This window comes from Pan paniscus, chromosome 7, assembly GCF_029289425.2.
Source record: "Pan paniscus chromosome 7, NHGRI_mPanPan1-v2.0_pri, whole genome shotgun sequence".
In the NCBI taxonomy this organism is placed as follows: Eukaryota; Metazoa; Chordata; class Mammalia; order Primates; family Hominidae; genus Pan; species Pan paniscus.
Window position 1 is genome coordinate 46,714,958 of NC_073256.2, and position 18,866 is coordinate 46,733,823.

The 18,866-nt window shown below is 44.6% G+C and overlaps 1 protein-coding gene across 3 annotated transcripts in view; it reads left to right on the plus strand.

Moving 5' to 3' along the window:
• ELP3 (elongator acetyltransferase complex subunit 3) overlaps positions 1-15,593 on the plus strand; it is a 100,079-nt gene extending 84,486 nt beyond the window's left edge. For all 3 annotated transcript variants that reach the window (XM_003830789.5, XM_034965889.3, XM_055116393.2), the window contains one exon: positions 14,094-15,593. In XM_003830789.5, the coding sequence (XP_003830837.2) occupies positions 14,094-14,170 (77 nt within the window). In that variant the 3' untranslated portion in view covers positions 14,171-15,593. The remainder of the gene's footprint in view (positions 1-14,093) is intronic.
• Positions 15,594-18,866: the final 3,273 nt, after the last annotated feature.

Genomic DNA, 18,866 nt, shown 5'->3' on the forward strand with positions numbered 1-18,866 from the left:
ATACAGTTGATTTAATGTCTTTGAGTAGTAATCCCAATGTCTGAATTTCCTCAGGAATAATTTCTGTTGAATTCTTTTTTCCTGTGAATGAGCCATTCTTCCCTGTTCTTTGTATGCTTTACAATTTTATATTGAACTACTGAGAACTACACAATTAGTATAATGTGGTAACTCTGGAAATCATTCTTCTCTTTCTGAGGAGTTGCTTTTGAGGTCTGTAATCATGCATTTGTCTAGTGACTTTTTTTTTTTTTTTTTTGGTGGGGGGAGTCAGTCTTGCTCTGTTACCCAAGCTGGAGTACAGTGGCATGATCTCGGCTCACTGCAACCTCCACCTCCTGGGTTCAAGCTATTCTCCTGCCTCAGCCTCCCTAGTAGCTGGGATTACAGGCATGTGCCACCACGCCTGGCTAATTTTTTTGTATTTTTATTAGAGACGGGGTTTCACCTTGTTGGCCAAGCTAGTCTCAAACTTCTGACCTCAAGTGATCCACCTGCCTTGGCCTCCCAAAGTGCTAGGATTACAGGCATGAGCCACTGCACCCGGCCCTGTCTAGTGACTTTTCCAAACTATTTTTGCAAAGTCTGAGTGTTCTTCATTGTGTGTGTAGTCACTGAAATTTCTGTTCTTATCTCTATGATCAGCCTGTGACCTGAGAGGGATTTTTCTTAAATGTCTGGTTCAAAAAAAGAAAAAAGGATGTGTATCTCTTCAAATCTTTTGATACACTCCACGAAGGAAGTGAGATGGGGTCAAAACAAAGACAAGTGTCTGCACTGGTCCTTCCAGGAACCTCCAAAGTGAACATAATACACAGCCCTACATTTTTGGAGGACTAGGTCCTTATTGCCCACTCCAGTTCCAGCCAGCTGCTCCAGGAAAATAAGTTACCATTCCTGTGGCTACGGTGGAGCTAAGGAATGGGGGATGGTTGGTGGCTTAAGCATGCTGTTCCCTGAGTGAAGTTTTACAGCCTCTCCCTCATCAGACACTCCCCTAGTCGCTGTAAGTATCTTACCAAGTTCCAGCATTCCAAAATAGTTGGTTCCAATTATTTTTTTTCCAGCGTAATCGTCGTTTTAGCAGAAGGATGAATCTCTGAAAATTCCTACCTTGCCATTTTCCCTCTTGAAGTCTGTATTTAAAGAGACTATAAATAGAAGGGGTCCCTCTTCCTACCAGGTTATAAGATGGTACAGTCTAACTTCTGCAGAGACACACTAATGATTTTTGACATGAGTAAAGAAGTGAGAATGATGTGTGACATAGCAAACATCCTGCACTGATAGAAACAGACCCTCTATTTTTGAATCAGTTGATTGTGGGCCATCCTATGTCACATCATAGGCCAGACTCCCTGAAAGAAAAAAACTCTCTAAGAGCTGTAAGATAACCCACCAGCATCACCCAACTGTAAGTTACCATGGTAGTATCTATTTAGATTCTGTATACCTCCTTTGTAAATTACCTATTTTTATTCTTTGTTCTTATCTTGGTAGCCTTTTCAAAATGTGTAGAAGAACCTTTAGGCTGCTGGGTAGGAGACTCTCTTGAGGTACTCTGTATTTCCACAGTGATGGAGAATAATGTGTACTGTGTTAGTTGCAATAACCAGTTTGAAGAACTAAGATTATACATGGGTAACCTTTGTATGATTTTTTTTTTAATAGAATGGGGAAAAAAATTCTGAAAGGTTTAGGGTCGTATAGTTAATTGGTTCATTTTCAAACATTCAGGATAAAAACCTTTTCCCAACTTTCATATCAGTGTACACTGTTGAAGAGTAAAATATTGCCATCCTGGCAGGAGATCAATGAGAAACAATAAAGTCTCATTTCAATAGCAAGTGAATGAAACTAATGAATATATTTCCTTGTGTTAATGTTGGTAGATACATCAAGTAGGCAATAGTTGATTAATTGAACCCAAAAGCAATTAAAACAGTTTAATTTGTTTTTATTTCACTGATTTCTTTTAATTAAACAATCATAAATCATCTGAATGTTTTGCATCTAATCAAAACAGAAATTTGAGCTTTAAAGGATAGATTTACAAGTTTGGCTGTGAGAATGTGATGTGGGCTCAATTTTAATTCTGTCTAAGAACACATTACTAGCAGTGAAGGGTGGCCTATGTCCTAACAAGTAAGCATCAAAGAACAAGAATGCACCTGTAATAGCTAATTCATTTTCCTGCTTCAGACATGAAAACATTTAAATTATTAAGCCAAGGTTTTTCTTAAGGAATTCCAAGAGGTAAAACTCTTCAATTTCCAGGCTCCTAGTACATACTGAGCAAATACTTGATCAATTAAACTTATTTCTTCCTCTGTTACATCACATTAATAATTCCACGTTCATTCTTTGTCCAGTTGGAATCACAACCCTGGCTCACTTGTTTTTCCATAGATGTGAAGAATTGATTTCATTCCCCATTTAAGCAGTCACATAGTTGAGATTATTTAATCTTGCCTTTTTTTTTCATTTTAAAAGTTTACTGGAAGCTGTAACAAATAGCAGAGTTTATAAAATGTTAAATAACACCTGTATGTCTTAGCTCACTCAGGCTGCTATAACAAAACTGGGTAATTTATAAATGAGAAATTTCTCATAGTTCTAGAGGCCTCATGACCTAATTGTCACCCAAAGACCTTACCTCTTAATACTATTGCATTGGGGATTAAGTTTCAACATACGAATTTTGTGGGGGATACACATTCAGACCATCGCACTCTCTAACCCCCACTTATGTCAATAACCAGCATCCAAGAAGTGTCTCTGTTGGCCCTTCCCTCTTCCTTCCCAGTGTCCTAACTTTTTTGGTATTTTCTTCATAAGTATGTATCCCTTAACTACATGGTCTAGTTTTGTTGTTGCATATTTTTGTTCTGGTTACTTTTGCTCAACATTACTGTAAGATTGAGTCAACGTTGTAGTAGCTGTATTTCATTCCTTTTCATTGATATATGGGATTCCATTATGCTGATAGTTCACGATTTATCCGTCTTAACTCTTGCTGGGTTTCCAGGTTAGAGTTATGAATATTCTTGTGTATGTATTTTGGGACACATAAGGACATATTTCTGTAGAATGTACACCTAAGAGTGCAATTGCTGGGTTGTAGAGAGTACATAGATTTAGCTGAGGATTCTGCCAAGTGGCTTTCTAAAGTGCTTCTACAATTTTTCACTACTACAGGAAATGTATGAGTTTTAGTTGTTCCATTCTGATGAATATGAGTGGCATTTCTTTGTGGTTTTAATTTGCGTTCCCTGATAACTGATGATTTTGACTACCTTTTCATGTGTTTACTGGCCATTTGGAGATCCTCTTTCTGAAGTTGCTGTGTGCACATGTGTGTGTGAGTTTTTCTAAAATCCACAAGATATCATTATTATGTACAGTTAGTATTCATTTAGATTTACTGATAAAATTGACCCTTAAACAACACAGGTCCACTTATACTCGGATTTCTTTCAACCACACACAGATTGAAAACAGTGTTTGTGGGTTGTGAAACCTGCGTATACAGAAGCCTGACTTTTCATAGACGCAGCTTCTGCAGGGCCAACTGCAACACTTGAGTGTGTGCAGATTTTGGTATATAAGGGTGGTCCTGGAACCAACCCCCCCACATATAACAAGGGCAACTGTATATTTACCACTTCTTTGCTCTTCTATCTTTGCTATATCTTTAAAGTATTTTCTTCATTTTCATTGACATGTAGGACTCCATGATGTACTACAGTTTATCTGTTTTACTGTTGATGGATATTTCGGTAGTTTGCACACATTGTTTTCTTTATACCTTTAGTTGGTAGCAAGTTGTTCCAGTTTTGGTTGTATACAAATGTCTTTATTTTGCATTATTATTAAAGCAGTGGTCCCCAACCTTTTTGGCACCAGGGACTGGTTTTGTGGAAGACAATTTTTCCACAGATAGTAAGGGGGTTGGGGTGATGGTTTCAGGATTCAAGTGCGTTACATTTATTGTGCACTTTATTCCTATTATTACATTGTAATATATAATGAAATAATTATATGAATCAGTGGGAGCTCCAAGCTTATTTTCCTGCAACTCAGCAGTCCCATCTGGGGATGATGGGAGGCAGTGACAGATCATCAGGCATTAGATTCTTATAAGGAGCACACAACCTAGGTCCCTTGCATGCGTAGTTCACAATAGGATTTGTGCTCCTTTGAGAATCTAATGCCACTGCTGACCTGACGGGAGGTGGTTACTGCTCCTCAGGCAGTAATGTGAGCAATGGGGAGTGGCTGTAAATGCTGTGTGGCCTGGGGGTTGGGGACCCTTGTCTTGTCTTCACTAGGTATAGAATTCTGGGTTTGCAGGTATTTTCTTTCAGTACACTGTATCTATCTTCCCCTTATTTCCTGGCTTTTAATGTTGCAGGTAAGAAATCAGCTGTCTGTCTTTGAGGATATTCCCTCAGGCTACTTCTGTGGTTTTTTAGAAAATATATTATTTTTATTCTTTCAGACTGTCTTGGTTTTTCTCTAGTTTTACTAGGATATTTCTAGGTTCTAGGTATGGATTTCCCGTTTGGGCTTCCTTGGGCTTCTTTAATCAGTGAACTGGTTTTTAAAATCAGTTCTGTGTGATTTGCAGCCTCTAACACATGCATATTGACTCTATCCCATTCTCCCTCACCTCTCTTCCTATGACTCCAGTTAAACATATTTTAGACATATTTATTGTATCCACTGTGTCTAATACCCTCTTCCCCACCAACGTTGCTTTGTTGTCCAAAATTTCTTCTGACTTAATCTTTCAGGTTACTAATTTAGCTGTGTCTGATCTGCTAGACCCATCCATTGATGCATTGGTCCCACACTTTAACATTTCCTAAATTTCTGGTATCTTTTTCCATTCTGTAATGTCATCTTTTAATGTTTCCAGTTGTTTTCAGACATTGAACATAGTAAGCATACCTGTTTGCAGTCTGTGTCAAGTGATGTCACATCTGGAGTCTCTGCTGTTTCTTGTCATGTCCTGTCTTAAAGTGTACCTCATCATTTTTTATCATTTGCTGAGCATTTTATATGAGAATTTGCTTTCAGGAATACTTCAAGACCTAGGTGATGCTAGCTTCCTCCAAGGAAGACCTGTTTCCTTTAGCCAGGCATCTCAGAGTCGTAGTTGTCTAGGACCAAGGCTGTGGTTTATCTAGAAGATTCCTATCCCCACCACACCAATCCCTCCTCCCAATTCAGAGCCTTTCAGAATACAATCCAGAAGGGGGTGCTATGCTTGGGTCCCTGTCTGTGCCAGGCTCTGAATTCAGACCCATGTTCCATCGCCTTGAGCCTCCTCAAGGTATGGAAGCAACTCTGCCTCTCAGTTGCTTCCACACCTCCTAAACAGGGCACTGGGGGAGTGTTATGACTGCTTCTCTGCTTCTGGTGGCCGCAAGACACTGCCCCCACGCCCCCAGTATCTCACATGCCCTTCCTAGATCAAACACCCTGAGACACAAACACTTCTACTCCCCTCTGGAAACTCACATTTTCTCCTTATTATTGGCCTGAGAGCTAAGAGCTCTTAACAGTCTCTGATACTTTCCTAGCAGAAACATTTTCAATTTTGTCTAATATTTTCATTGTCTTTGGCTGGAGGGTTATTCTTAATTTTGTCTGCCATAATCAAGCCTGAAGTCATCTGTTCACTAAGCTTAAATACTCGCGACTCTTCTGCCCTGCCTCTAGCTTCCATCATTGAACCTTCTTTGTTGTTTTCCTCCAAACTCTGTATTGTAGTGCTTGTCATTTTAGAAATGGTGACTGCAATTTATCAAGTTGTTACTGAAAAGTATACCCCTTCCCATTCTCACATTTGTAAGCTGAATCTGTTTACAAAGTTTATTATTGCCTGTTATCAGACCCTTTTCTGTGATTTATTCTTCAGTTTCTTACTAAGCCATATTGTTAACAATGGAAATAGCCACCATGTTTGTTTCATCTAATGAGTTATCAAAGGACATTGAAAAACTGGACACAGATACAGGAGGTGAGGTGATCAAGACAAATGGCAAGTTCTTTCTTTACCAGAAAAGAAGGGATGTGCTTTCCCACGAAGACTAGAGGTGCAAGACCAGAGTCAGGGGAGTTGGGTGGGCCTACCCCATCACATAGGTGCCAGGCGCATTAGAAACACTCTGGGCCATGGGGTCAGGCAGGCTGGGTCTCAGTTACTGTTCTGCTTCCCTATAGTGTGGCCTTGAGTTATGACCCATTCTGAAACTCATCTTTCTCCTAGGACAATAATTGCAATCTTGTTACATTTTAAATAAATTAGTGCATGGAGAGGCTTTAGCAATCCAGTGCCTGGCAGGTATTTAAATCTCCCTCTAAGTTTATAGTCACTTAGCTATCAAGTGGTTTTCTTTGTTTGTTTGTTTGTTTTGAGATGGAGTTAGAATCACAAGCTAGGTAGCACTTAGGTTCATTTCCTGCTCTTGATTTGTGATTTATTTTCCCTTTTAGAGGAAAGGTATACTTATTTTTAGTGTCCAAAGGCTTTACTCTGGTATTGCATTTATCCCCTTAGAACAGAAGGCTGCAGTAACTTGGAGGAACAAAGAGTTGGTTTTCAATGAACTCAGGTACCACACAGACTAGCTTACTCTATCTCCCCACTCTTTCCCCTACAATTTCTCTCTAAAATAGAATCACAGCAGAATTTAAGTAAACATCTAGGTTTGCGGCCGGGCACAGTGGCTACACCTGTAATCCCAGCACGTTGGGAGGCTGAGGCACATGGATTGCCTGAGGTCAGGAGTTCGAGACCAGCCTGGCCAACATGTTGAAACCCTGTCTCCACTAAAAATACAAAAAATTAGCTGGGTGTGGTGGCATGCACCTGTAATCCCAGGTACTCTGGAGGCTGAGGCAGGAGAATCGTTTGAAGCTGGGCGGCAGAGGTTGCAGTGAGCCGAGATCACGCCATTGCACTCCAGCCTGGGTGACAAGAGAGAGACTTCGTCTCAAAAACAAACAAAAAAAACCACATCTGGGTTTGTTCTCCACCCACCCCCCCTTTTTTTTTGGCCTTTGGTTAGTCTAAGGTTGTGTGATTTGATTTCCCATTTTTACTAAAGAGCATTGAGCAGCCCAGGATGAGCGTGCTCCTGCAGCCAGAGGCCCAGGCTCCGGCATATGCATTGCCTGTGATTTTCCCCCTTTCCCGAATCCTTTGAGTTAGCAGATTAAGCCACGTGGTGCGTATCTTTTGGAGAGGGACATGGAATCAAAGCAGAGGATTTCTTTCTCATCATGAGGAGCTTGAGGACATTTGGTTCAGAAAAGGATCAGAGAGATGCTGTACCTCTGGGTCTCCTCCGGGTTGGAGATTCACAGGGAGGCCAGGGGCTCTTGGCAGCCAGCCTTGGAGCAGTAGCCAGAGGTCATCCTTGGGAAGGGGGCTTTCCCACTGAGTGCTGAATAACTCTACTCCTCTCGGCCCATCCCAGAGCAAGCAGTGTCCTCTGCCTTTAATGTAACCCCTTTCCATGGGTCTATCTATAATTGATCTAAAGTGTGTGCAGTGGAAGTCATTTTAATAACTTACATATAGTAAAGCTCATGTACAAATAAACAGGCTTGTTTTCTTCTCCCCAAAGGGGTGGATGTCCTGGGGCAGAGGCAGAGGGGAGGCCACCACAGAAGCTGTTCACTCTAGGCACTTTGCAAGGTATTCTTTTTTCACCTAACTCATCATCATTGCTGGTTGAATGGGGAAGATAAAATATTTATCCTGCCTACAGAGTAGGGAAAAGGTCATGTAGGAAAGCTCAGGGTGTAGATGAGTGAACTTGGGAGGATAAAACAAAGCCAGTGTTTGGACTCCCCCAACTCCTGCCGTTCTTTCTTGAGAGAGTCTCGCTGTGTCCCCCAGGCTGGAGTGCAGTGGCACGATCTCAGCTCACTGCAACCTCTGCCTCCTGGGTTCAAGCAAGTCTCACGCCTCAGCCTCACGAGTAGCTGGGATTACAGGCACTCACCACCACACCCAGCTAATTTTTTGCATTTTTAGTAGAGACAGGGTTTTGCCATGTTGCCCAGGCTGGTCTCGAACTCCTGAGCTCAGGTGATCTACCCTCCTCAGCCTCCCAAAGTGCTACAAAACAAAGCCTGCATTTGGACTCTCCCCACTCCTGCTGTTCTTAATGCTGGCTCTGTAGCAGGGCACCCTGAGGCCGCTGCGTGGAGTGAGTTCCTGCACATTCCCCATCCCAGGGATTTGGCAGAACCCCACGCAGGCCATCGGGTGGAGCACTTGGTTCCTTGTACAGCCTGTGGGTGCCTCTCCTCTGGCGGAGGCAGAGCAGTTAGGCTGAGGGCTCGGAGACAGTCCAGGCAGCCTGCATGTCAGTCCAGGAGGGTGGCTGACGTCAGCTCTGAAGGATGATTGCTTTTTCTTGGCTGGCTAACAAAAGGAAAGTTACTATGACAGAGGACTTTCTGGGAGCCCTGCTGAGCATGGAGAGGGGATCAGAGCAGAGCAAGGCCCTCACCCAGCCTTGGTGGCTAAGTGCAGGGGTAATGCCTTTCCCAACCTGTTCTGCAGGTTGTAGAAATAGGAGGAAATTTTTCTTTCAAAAAACAAGGGGCAGAAAGAAATTTAGCTCTTTAGGTGAGCAGAGGTTAGAGTCCAGACTGACTAGAGGTGAAGTTCCCTTCCCTGGATGCCAGCACTTCTCAGAGGACCTGGAGACAGTGTTCCATCTTAGGGCTGAGCTCGCCATCTCAGGCCTGCTGCGTCTTATTGAAAATAAGGACAAGAACTTCAATATACAGCTTTCCTCCAAAAGGCCCATCGTGAGGCCTGAGTGCCCCTGCCCAAGGTGGTAATCGTTTCTAGGGCACACCCCCTGTAGAAAGGAAAAAGAAGGCCCAAGGAGCCTGTAGCTCCGTGGGAATCATGATGAGAAATGCTTAGATGTACCCCAGTAAAGCAGCTCTTTTAACCAGCATGCTTAAGAAATCAGGGCACTCTTGATTGTTGAACTTTCTGGTTATCCAAGGACTGTCCACTCCTGTGTTAGATGTAAGGAACTCTTCTCTCTCACCTCTGCAGCCATTTATGGTAGACAAATATAGGTTGATGCATATTTTTGGAAGTAAAGCACTTTGACCAACAATTACACATCTTCCGTCTTAAAATTAGGCCATCATTTTCATTTGACAGAGGACATATAAAATAGCAAAACTAAACATGTCTCCAGGAACTGAGCTGAGCAGAACCAAAAGGAAATGTTAGAGATGTTTTCTAAGTTCACGTGAGTAGAAAGCTCGAAACTCAGAAGTCTCCTGGGTGGAAGGCGGAGGTTGCAGTGAGCCAAGACCATGCCATTGCACTCCAGCCTGGGTGACAAGAGCAAAACTCCATCTCAAAAAAAAAAAAAAGAGAGAGATCTCCTGGGTGAATTGTCCCTGCTAAAGCTGAGTGATGGGTGCAGGGAGGTTCAGTGCACTGTCTTCTGCACTTTTGTGTGTTTGACATTCTCCAAGATACATTGTTTTAAGTCCATGGAAAACAGTATCTGTTTTGTAAAAGTAAAATAGAAACATAAAAAGCCAGAAGTATTTCTGAAAGATTTGGGGCAGTTTTTGTTAGATAGAGATAATAATGTAAGTCAGGAAGCTGCCTCTTAATCTCTCAGCTAACAAGGTAGGAAATTTGTACCTAGGTTAAGAAGTCGTCCTGCCCTTCAGCTCTTGTACATTGAATCATTCCATTACCCAACACCCAACATAGAGCCAATTTTTTTTTCAAATACATCCTCCGGGAACACATTTCTTTGTATATACACAACATAAGAATAGCTGAACAGCATATGAGAGATCTGCAAACATTTATTGCATCTTGATTATATGCCAGACACTGATGATAGAAGCCATTGACTTTAAAGAGCTGACATCCTAGGGAGGGAGACAGACCTGCGCAGTGTGATTACTAAAACAATGGAACTCTAATTAAGGCACACAGCCAGCCTGGAGAGAGAGTGCTGTGAATTCTGGCTTCTTTGTAGATAGGGGAAGTATCTGCACAGGTCTCCTGGTGGGGGATGAGTGGGAGGGTGGCTGGGAGTGCCTTTGCAGACAGAATGGGCGGCTGCTGAGGGAAGCGCCCAGAGGCAGTGGCTGAGCCCGCATGGTGATGCCCAGGCTGGTTTGCTGATCCTGGACCTAGTCAACTGTGCCAGGAACTAAAGTTGAAGGGTCTGGGCAGGAAAGACTTTGTGGATCAGGCTAAGGAATTTGAACTTTATCTTGGGACACATCATTAGTGATTCTAAGCAGGAGAGCAGTGTGTTCAGAATTACTCCGAATTCTGATTTTAAATAGTGGCTTGACCTCATTTGTTTTTCTCTTCCTGTCCTCAAGCTTCCTTGTCAGTTATGATACTTTTAGTTAACAAGTAACAGAAAACTCAGCTCAGTGACTTATACCCAACATGGATGAACCTTGAAGACATTGTGCTAAGTGAAATAAGCCAGTTATAAAAGGACAAATATTGCATGATTCCACTTACATGTGGTATCTACAGGAGTCAAATTCATGGAGACAGAAAGTAGAATGGGGGTTGTCAGGGGCTGGGAGAGGGGGAGTAAGTAGGGTTGGTGTTTAGTGGGTACAGAGTTTCAGCTTTACAAGATAAAGGGTTCTGGAGATGGATGGTGGTGATAGTTGTACCACAGCGTGAATGTATTTAGCAACACCGAGCTGTATACTTAAAAGCAAAAATATCCTCAAAATGGCTTAAACCAAATGGAAAATATTTCATAAGAAATATATAGAGAAGCTTTGGGACTGATTAATTCAGGGTTCGGCAATTTCAAAAAGGAGCCAGGTGGCTCTGCCTTCTCACTCTTCATCACCGCTTCAGCCCCTTGGAAGACAACTGCCCCCGTCCGAAATTACCTTGCAAAGCAACATCCAAGAAAAGAGACTGTCCCTAAGTCCATTTTCGATTGCTTATAACAGGATACCTGAAAGGGAATTTATTTATTACAGTTTTGGAGGCTGAAAAGTCCAAGGTCAAAGGGCTGGATCTAGTGAGGGCCTTCTTGCAGGTGGGGACTTTCTGTGGAGTCCTGTGGTGGCACAGGATAGCACATGGCATCACACAGTGGCAGGGCTGCATGTGCCAGCTCAGGACCCTGTTCCTCTTCTTGTAAAACCACTAGAACTCATTATCCTGTTAGTCCATGAATAGATTAATCCTTTCATGAGGGCAGAGCCCTCACACTCTAGTCACCTCTTCATAGCCCCACCTCTCAGTAATAGGGATTAAGTTTCAACATGAGTTTCAGAGGAGACAAATACCTAACCCATAGCACTCCCTGTGTCTCTTTAAGAACAACAAAAGCTTCCAAAATCAGAGTCTTCAGCATCTTGGCATGAATGTCTAGCAGCCATTCCACATGCAGCCTGACCGGAGCCCCACTCCTGATTCCTCTTGCAAGCTCTTCCCACCATCTCCTCACTCCCAGGCAGTGGTGGCTCCTGTTTCTCCAGACTCTTCCTTTACTCAGGCTAAATACCCTGGAGTCGCCTTGGCTCCCGTCACACCCCACATCCGTTGGCAGATTCTTTTCGCTCTGCCTTCCACATATGCCCAGGCTCTGGGTACTTTTCACCACTGTGACTCAGCCCGAGCCACCACCATCTCCCACCTGGATTACTGTCATCGCTTCCTACCTGGTCTCCCTATTTCTGCCCTTGGTCACATATCCATTCAGTGAGCAAATATTTACCATGTACCTCACATGTGACAGGCATCACTCTGGGTACTGGCAGCTCTACAGTGAATAAAACAAAACCCCTGCCCTCCTGGAGCCTTCATTCTGTTCTCAAAACAGCTGTCAGATCATGTCCCTCCTTTGACCAGCATCCTCTCATTCTTCCATCTCACTCAGAATAAAAGCCAGATTCCTTAGGAGACCTGCATGATGGTGCCTCCTTGTTCCTTGAGTAAGTTGAGTGCACGCCCGTCTCAGGACTTTCACATTTGTTTTTCCTGCTCCCTAGAATCCTGTCCCCCCCATGTAGCCTCAGGCCTTTCTCTTTCATTTTATTCAAGTCTCTTGATTTGGAATTTGACAGAAAGATGGGAATGAGTTGCCCTGAACAACTGGCAGTGGAGTGGCCATTTACAAAGAGGGAGCTTCCTGCGGAGGAAGCTTGGGGGGCAGGTTACCAGGAGTTGGGTTTTTGACCTGCTACACCTGCCATGCAATTTAGACATTCAGGTGGGTCATGCAGCACCTGTGGACGAATCTGAGGCTCAAGGAGAGCTCTGAGTGACAGATTTAGGGGTTGCCAGTGTATACATAGGTTTACGCTCAGTGTCACAGGAAGCGCGTGCACAGAAGAGCTGCATATTGCAGTGATTTCAGTTAGGGATACGAGGAGGAAGCAGCAAAGGAGACTAAGGAAGGGCAGCCAGCGAGCTAGAGGAGAATCAGGAGATGCACTTCTCCAAAGCCCAGTGCAGGGACCTGCGGAGAGGGAGGGAAGGACGGAGGGAGTGCCTGCGGCAGGTGCTGCTGATCGCTCTCCCCGCCCAGCCTCAGCTGTCTCACTCCCAGGCACAGACAGCCGGGCTGTTTGAGGAATGCGTCCAATATGCAGGGGTAATGGACCTTTAGTACCAACTTCAACTAGTTCATGTTCCTTGAATGTTGAGACATCATAAAAAATATAATTTGGTCTCTGTTCCTGGTTCCTGACATAGAGCTCCTAAAACCCTTGTAATTTTCTGAGCTGCAGGGGTTCAAGGGGCATCTTCTGTTCTAACCTGGTGACTCTTGGTGGGCTCCTGGGTGGGGACCTGTCACCAGAAAAATGAAGCCATGAGGAGAGGGTTGAACCTTCAGCCCCACCCTCCATCCTCCGGGGAGGGAAGGGGGCTGGAAATGGAGTTAGTAATTGATCATACCTACACAATGAAACTCCATAAAAATCCCTAAAAGATGGGGTTGAGAGAACTTTTCATTTTGGCAAACACATCCACTTGCCGGGAGCATGGTGCACCCCAACGCGGTGGGGACAAACACTCCTGTGCTCGGGACCCTCCCAGACCTCACCCAGTGTGCCTCTTCACCTGGCTGTTCACTTGTGTCTTTTATCATATCCTGCAATAAACTGGTAAACGTAAGTAAATGTTTCCCTGAGCTCTGTGAGCCATTATGACAAATTATCAAATCTGAGGAGGGGCTTGTAGGAACCCTCCATTTGTAGCCAAGTTGGACAGCAGTTGTAGGCAACCTGCAGCCCCTCTGCTCGCAATTGGTGTCTGAAGTTGGGGGCAGTCTCTGGACTGAGCTCAGAACTGGGGGGCCTTGCGCTCATCAGAGTAGGTAGGGTCCAAACTGAGTTAAATTGTAGAACACCCAGTTGGTGTCAGCAGAGAACTGGACAGTTGCTTGGTATGGAAAACCTACACTTCTCTTCACAAACCACACTTCATGAGCCAGGGCCATCCCAGCAAAGCTGCTTCTTTGACACCAACTAATGAGGAAAACACTTTTTCCTGTTAAGCCTTGTATACTTCAACACTTCTGACAGTAGCCACAAGTGTACCTTCGCTACTGGGGCTGAGTGGAGATCCCATTTTTCCCCCCACTCTTCTCTCTTTAAAACTTCTGGGAAACCGTCTATCGTTTGGCCTCATCTGGAGCATAGGCAGCTCAGACAGTAAATCCACCTCTTCTCGTTCACCTGTAGCACCTAAGGTAGTGCTTGGTGTTGCCAGTAGGATAGTGAATACGCAGGCTCCGACACACGGGTGCACACGTTTGCTGTTGCCTGTGAGTGTGTGTGTCACATACCCTGAGCTTGAGTTAAAAATCAGGGAAAGAGACTTACTTCTCTCCACTTAGCAGTTTCTATATTTTAATGCAGCCTGAATTCAAAGTAATAATGTTCCAAACTTTTTAAGCTGAGATTTTATGTGGGAGAGAATTTGGTCTCTGGGTGGGAGAGGGTGTAAGGCTGAGGGAAGCACATGCCGACTTTTGAGAATTGCTAAAGTGAACGCTCCTTTTTTAACTTCGATTTTTCTGCAGGGGTCGGCACCAGGAATTATTATAGAAAGATCGGCTACAGATTACAAGGCCCGTACATGGTGAAGATGCTGAAATAATGGCCACACCAGTCCACCCTTCTGCAGTATCCTCCCTGGCAGAGCACGGAGAATCAGGATTTCTTAAATACTCAACAGAGAGGCTGAGCAGAGCAAATGGGGGGGCTTCACCCTCATCCCGCAGCTGCAGAGACTGGAAACTGCCTTCAAGGCCACGGCTGGTCATCTGCAGACCACACCCCAGATCCGCCCTCTCCTGCGTGCACCCAAAAAAATCACTTGCGTTTTTGAGGCTTAAATCATCTATCCAGTTTCTACATTTTGCATGAGGCCTGCAGGTGGCCTATTTTGACTCAGACGGTGACAAAAGCAAATTAACTCATTTGGACACCATAACTCATGCAATAAAACTGATTGTCATTCGAGGAGCAAACTTAGGAGTAGTTTATTTATATACCCTAGGGACAGAAAGTCAGGTTGAAACAGGAAAACCACCAGACTCTAATCTCAGCCCTTTAACGACATACGCATTGGAGCGCAAGTTAGGAAAATGAGCTTTTGTTTTCATGGAAATCATTCTGATTACAGTGCTGATGTTTAGAAATAGCAGTGTGACTGGGAAAGAGGAATTGCAGTTGTGGGGGTGTGAGCCTGGCAGCAGCCAGCCAGCAGCCTCTCCCAGGCGGGAGTCTACCATCCGAGACGGCGATGACAAAGAGCTTCATTCCACATTCTTTGTTATCTCTACTTCCCACCCTCTTGGCAACTACAGAGCAGTGTGGGCAGCCCCAAGTGTGGTCCCCAGAGAGCGTTTGGCTTTCCTGTTTGTCTATCCTGAGCGGGTGGAGTCTGAGGTTGTGTGCCCCTAAATCAAGATTTGCTTCCACAGAAGCCATTACTTGCAGTTTTTTTTTTTTTCCTGAGAAAGTCTCGCTGTGTCACCCAGGCTGGAGTGCAGTGGCGCAATCTCACTGCATCCTCCGCCTCCCAGGTTCAAGCGATTCTCCCGCCTCAGCCTCCTGAGTAGCTGGGATTACAGGCACCCGCCACTGCTAATTTTTGTATTTTTAGTAGAGATGGGGGTTTCACCATATTGGTCAGGCTGGTCTCGAACTCCTGACCTCAGGTGATCAACCCACCTTGGCCTCCCTAAATGCCGGGATTACAGGCATGAGCCACCGCTCCCAGCCTTTGATTTTTTAAGGTGGATTTTGGTTGTTATAAATGGAGAAAGGTAAGAGTTCAAGTTCAACCCGTGTGTGAAAGCAAAACAATGGAAAACAGGATTGGCTTCTTCAAAGGCTCCTCTTGTAGAACTGCCTCTTTGAAATTTCGAGGTAATCTACTTTGGAGACTGCCTGGAGAGGGTCAGTTCCTAAGTTAAAAGCATCGCTTAACCTTGGCTCCTGTGGCATTTTACAAAGGTTTAAAGGAATTGATTCCTCTGAAAGGGCCTGAAAATAAAAAGTCTTTAACATACAAAGAAGAGTCATGTGGTTTTCTTTCTCTCCCTGTAAATGCAGTGACATTTGCCACAAATGTGCAGGTTTCAGTTTCCAACCTATGGCACTGTTCATTTCCTCCCGGGTGCTGTTTGCCATTTCATTAAACTGCTATGAGGCAAATGGCAGTGGCTTTGTTATGGGCTCGCTGTGGAGCCACCACAGCTTTCCATGAGTGTCGTTTAGGGACTTAGCTACTTCTCAATTATGCTTTTTTACCCTATAAAAATAAAACAATAAAGCATACTCCCGCTGGTTGTCAGAGCTGTGTTGCTGGAGACAGAACCAGCTGCACAGCCCTGGAGCACAAAGTCTCTGGGCCTCAACCTTCTCATCTGTCCTAGGTGCCCAGATGGATCCACACACATAAAAGGGCTTTTGTGAAATGGTAAAAAGGCCTGCACGTGGAAAGTTCACTTCAAAAGATGACAATTTAGGGAATTTGAAACAAAATGACAGGAACTTGCACCTTTCTGATGGCTGTCAGCTATTATTGAATCCTGGTTTTATCTCAGGATTCACAAGAATCCCTCTTTCTAGCTCATCCCTGGCCTTCCATGCCGTATCTTGTGGCCTGTGCAAAACGGCAGCAGTTGGGGAGCTTCCCCCGGGTGTCAGAGCTCCCGCCTCCCTCTGCCACCAGAAGCTTCCGCTTCTCTTGTGACTGCCAGGGCTCATTCCGGCACGGATGGTGCTTGGCACCTCCACTGTCCGGCTGGTCTGTCTGCTCCGAGGCCTGTGGGGCCACCTCATAAGAAAGCTCAGTTGGGCACGATTCTGCTGGCCTCAGTGTGAAACCATCACAGCTGCAGGCTGATCCCATCTGATTGGAAGGACTCCTTAGCAACCACCTCCAATCTAGAAAGCTCTGCTTTTAGCTCAACTTCTGGCTACATCACCTGAAGTTTTTTTTTTTTTTCTTTTTTTAATTCAAGTCATATCAAAAACAGACTGAAATAAATTTGAAGAGAAAATGAGATTTTTAAAATACATTATCACCAAATGAAAGGGCCTGGTAAAACTCATTGTTCCTCCCATTTGGGAACAAGCAAACCGCTTTTCCATTTTCCATCTCTGCAGACCCTAAAGTACTGCAAAGACAACTCAAAAACCAACTCCTGTTCCCCTAAAACGTCTTTCAGATTGCAAATTTTCATTGCCAATGGGGTTTTGGCTTTTTTGTTTTCAAGATTATCACATTGAAAACAGAAAATCCTGCTCCTAAAGAACTCACAGACCCCTGAGTTTACCAAAAAAAAAAAGCACAAGATCTGGAATCTGAAAACCTGGTTTCCTCATTCACCATGAAGCTTTGAGCAAGGCCCCTCCCCATTTTGAGCTACCATTTCCCTATTTGTAAACACGTGTCTCTCGGGGCAAGCATAGGAATCAGATGTGGCATTTGAGAGACACTGCATAAACCAGGACATATACCAATAGTTGTTGCTGCCCCCACTGAAGTGGCTTCACTGCTGATGTGTGACCTTGGGCAAGTCAACCCTGCAAAGTTTCTTCATCTGTAAGATGGGAGTGAGGACTACAGAAGCCCATGTATGCAGGGTTCTTAGAACAGGAAGCATATTATAGACACACTAGCTTTGATTACTAATATCTAGCAAGTGCAATCGTCGGCCCATTTTTTTCTTCAATGAGGGAGCTTCTCTGCTGACAATAGAATTTCTGATTCTTTGCTACAATCTAAGTTTTTCTAGAAGCCCATGTCAGAAGAATAGTATCTCTAATGCTCCAAGACCCTATTCTCCTCCTCCGGTCTATTTTATTCACACAAGTCTAGGGTTGCACATTGTCAAATCCATTCCTTGAGGGCCAAGATCCTAGCTGAGATTGCAACAGCAAAAAGCATTTTGAAATACCACTGTCACTGGAGTGGCTTCCTGGAAAGTTGTCCAGTAGCAGCACGCATTGCCGATCCCAGTGTGAGCTGGTGGCTGTGTCCGCCTAGGGAGTCTGGCAGCCATTTGTGGCAGGGGTTGGGATGGGGAGGGGACACCTTTCTATATATTGGAGTTGTGTACACCAGTAATACATTTGTGTTTCATTCTGTGAAGGCATTTCCAAAAATGATGTTTCAAGAAACTGATTTTAATGTAGACAAATCCATGCCTGTGAAAAAGTTGCCACTAGGCTGCTTTTCTCTATCCTGCCTTCACTGCCGTCACCCAGATGTGCAGCTTTATCTCCTTTGTCTCTACACACCTAATTCCCCTCTTGTCCACCTGGAAAATGTCTCATCATTCAGGGGAACAAACGACTATTTGTTGAGCCTCCACCAGGCCCTGGACTCTGCCTCAGGTCCTTCACCTTCCTCATCTTGGGATATCCCCGCAGCCCCCGCCGTCCTCAAGGTCAATAAGGTAAGGTGAATAGTCTCCACTACTTTTTTTTTTTTTATGAAACAGGATCTCACTCTGTTGTCCAGGCTGGAGTGCAGTGGCAGTCATGGCTCACTGTAGCCGTGCAAACTCCCAGGCTCAAGCACTCCTCCCACCTCAGTCTCCCGAGTAGCTGGGACTACAAGCATGCACTACACTCAGCTAATTTTTTGACTTTTTTATAGAGGCGGGAGGGGTCTCGTTGTGTTGCCCAGGCTGGTCTTGAACTCCTGGACTCAAGCGATCCTCCTGCCTCAGCCTCCCAAAGTGCCGGGATTACAGGCGTGAGCCACCGCGTCTGACCTTTCCTCCATTACGTAAGTAAAGAAGGCAGGCTGGTGTCTTCACCTCTGAGCCTGGCATCACAGGAAGCCACTGTGGCACCCAGGTGCAGTCACAGTGCCATTCCCCAAATGTCTGGGGATTGCATATACTATAGTCTGAATAGGACCCCGGAGTGGCCCAGTGCAGTGGCCCTGGTCTCAGTCATTAAATGCTAAGATGCAAGCTTCGAGACCGAGTCAGTGATTCAGCCCTTCCCACCCCACCCGGCCCCACTCTTCCTCTTTTAGAGGAAAGCGTTTCCAGTCAGCTTATGTTAGATGCTAACAGACCGAGCCTGTGCCTTCAGATGTGGATTTCACCCTCATGGCAGCCTGTGAGAGAAGCCCTATTATCAGCATCCCAGTAGTTCCAACTGGCAGGAGAGGAAGTGGATGATTTCCTCAAGAGAGAATGCAAAGTACAGAAAGAGCCTGCTCTTTTCATTTAAATGAAAATAGCGCTTGGGGGCTCTGAAAATTATATATGCTCATTATAACAAATGGAAATGAGACAGAAAAGCACAAAATAACCTGAAAT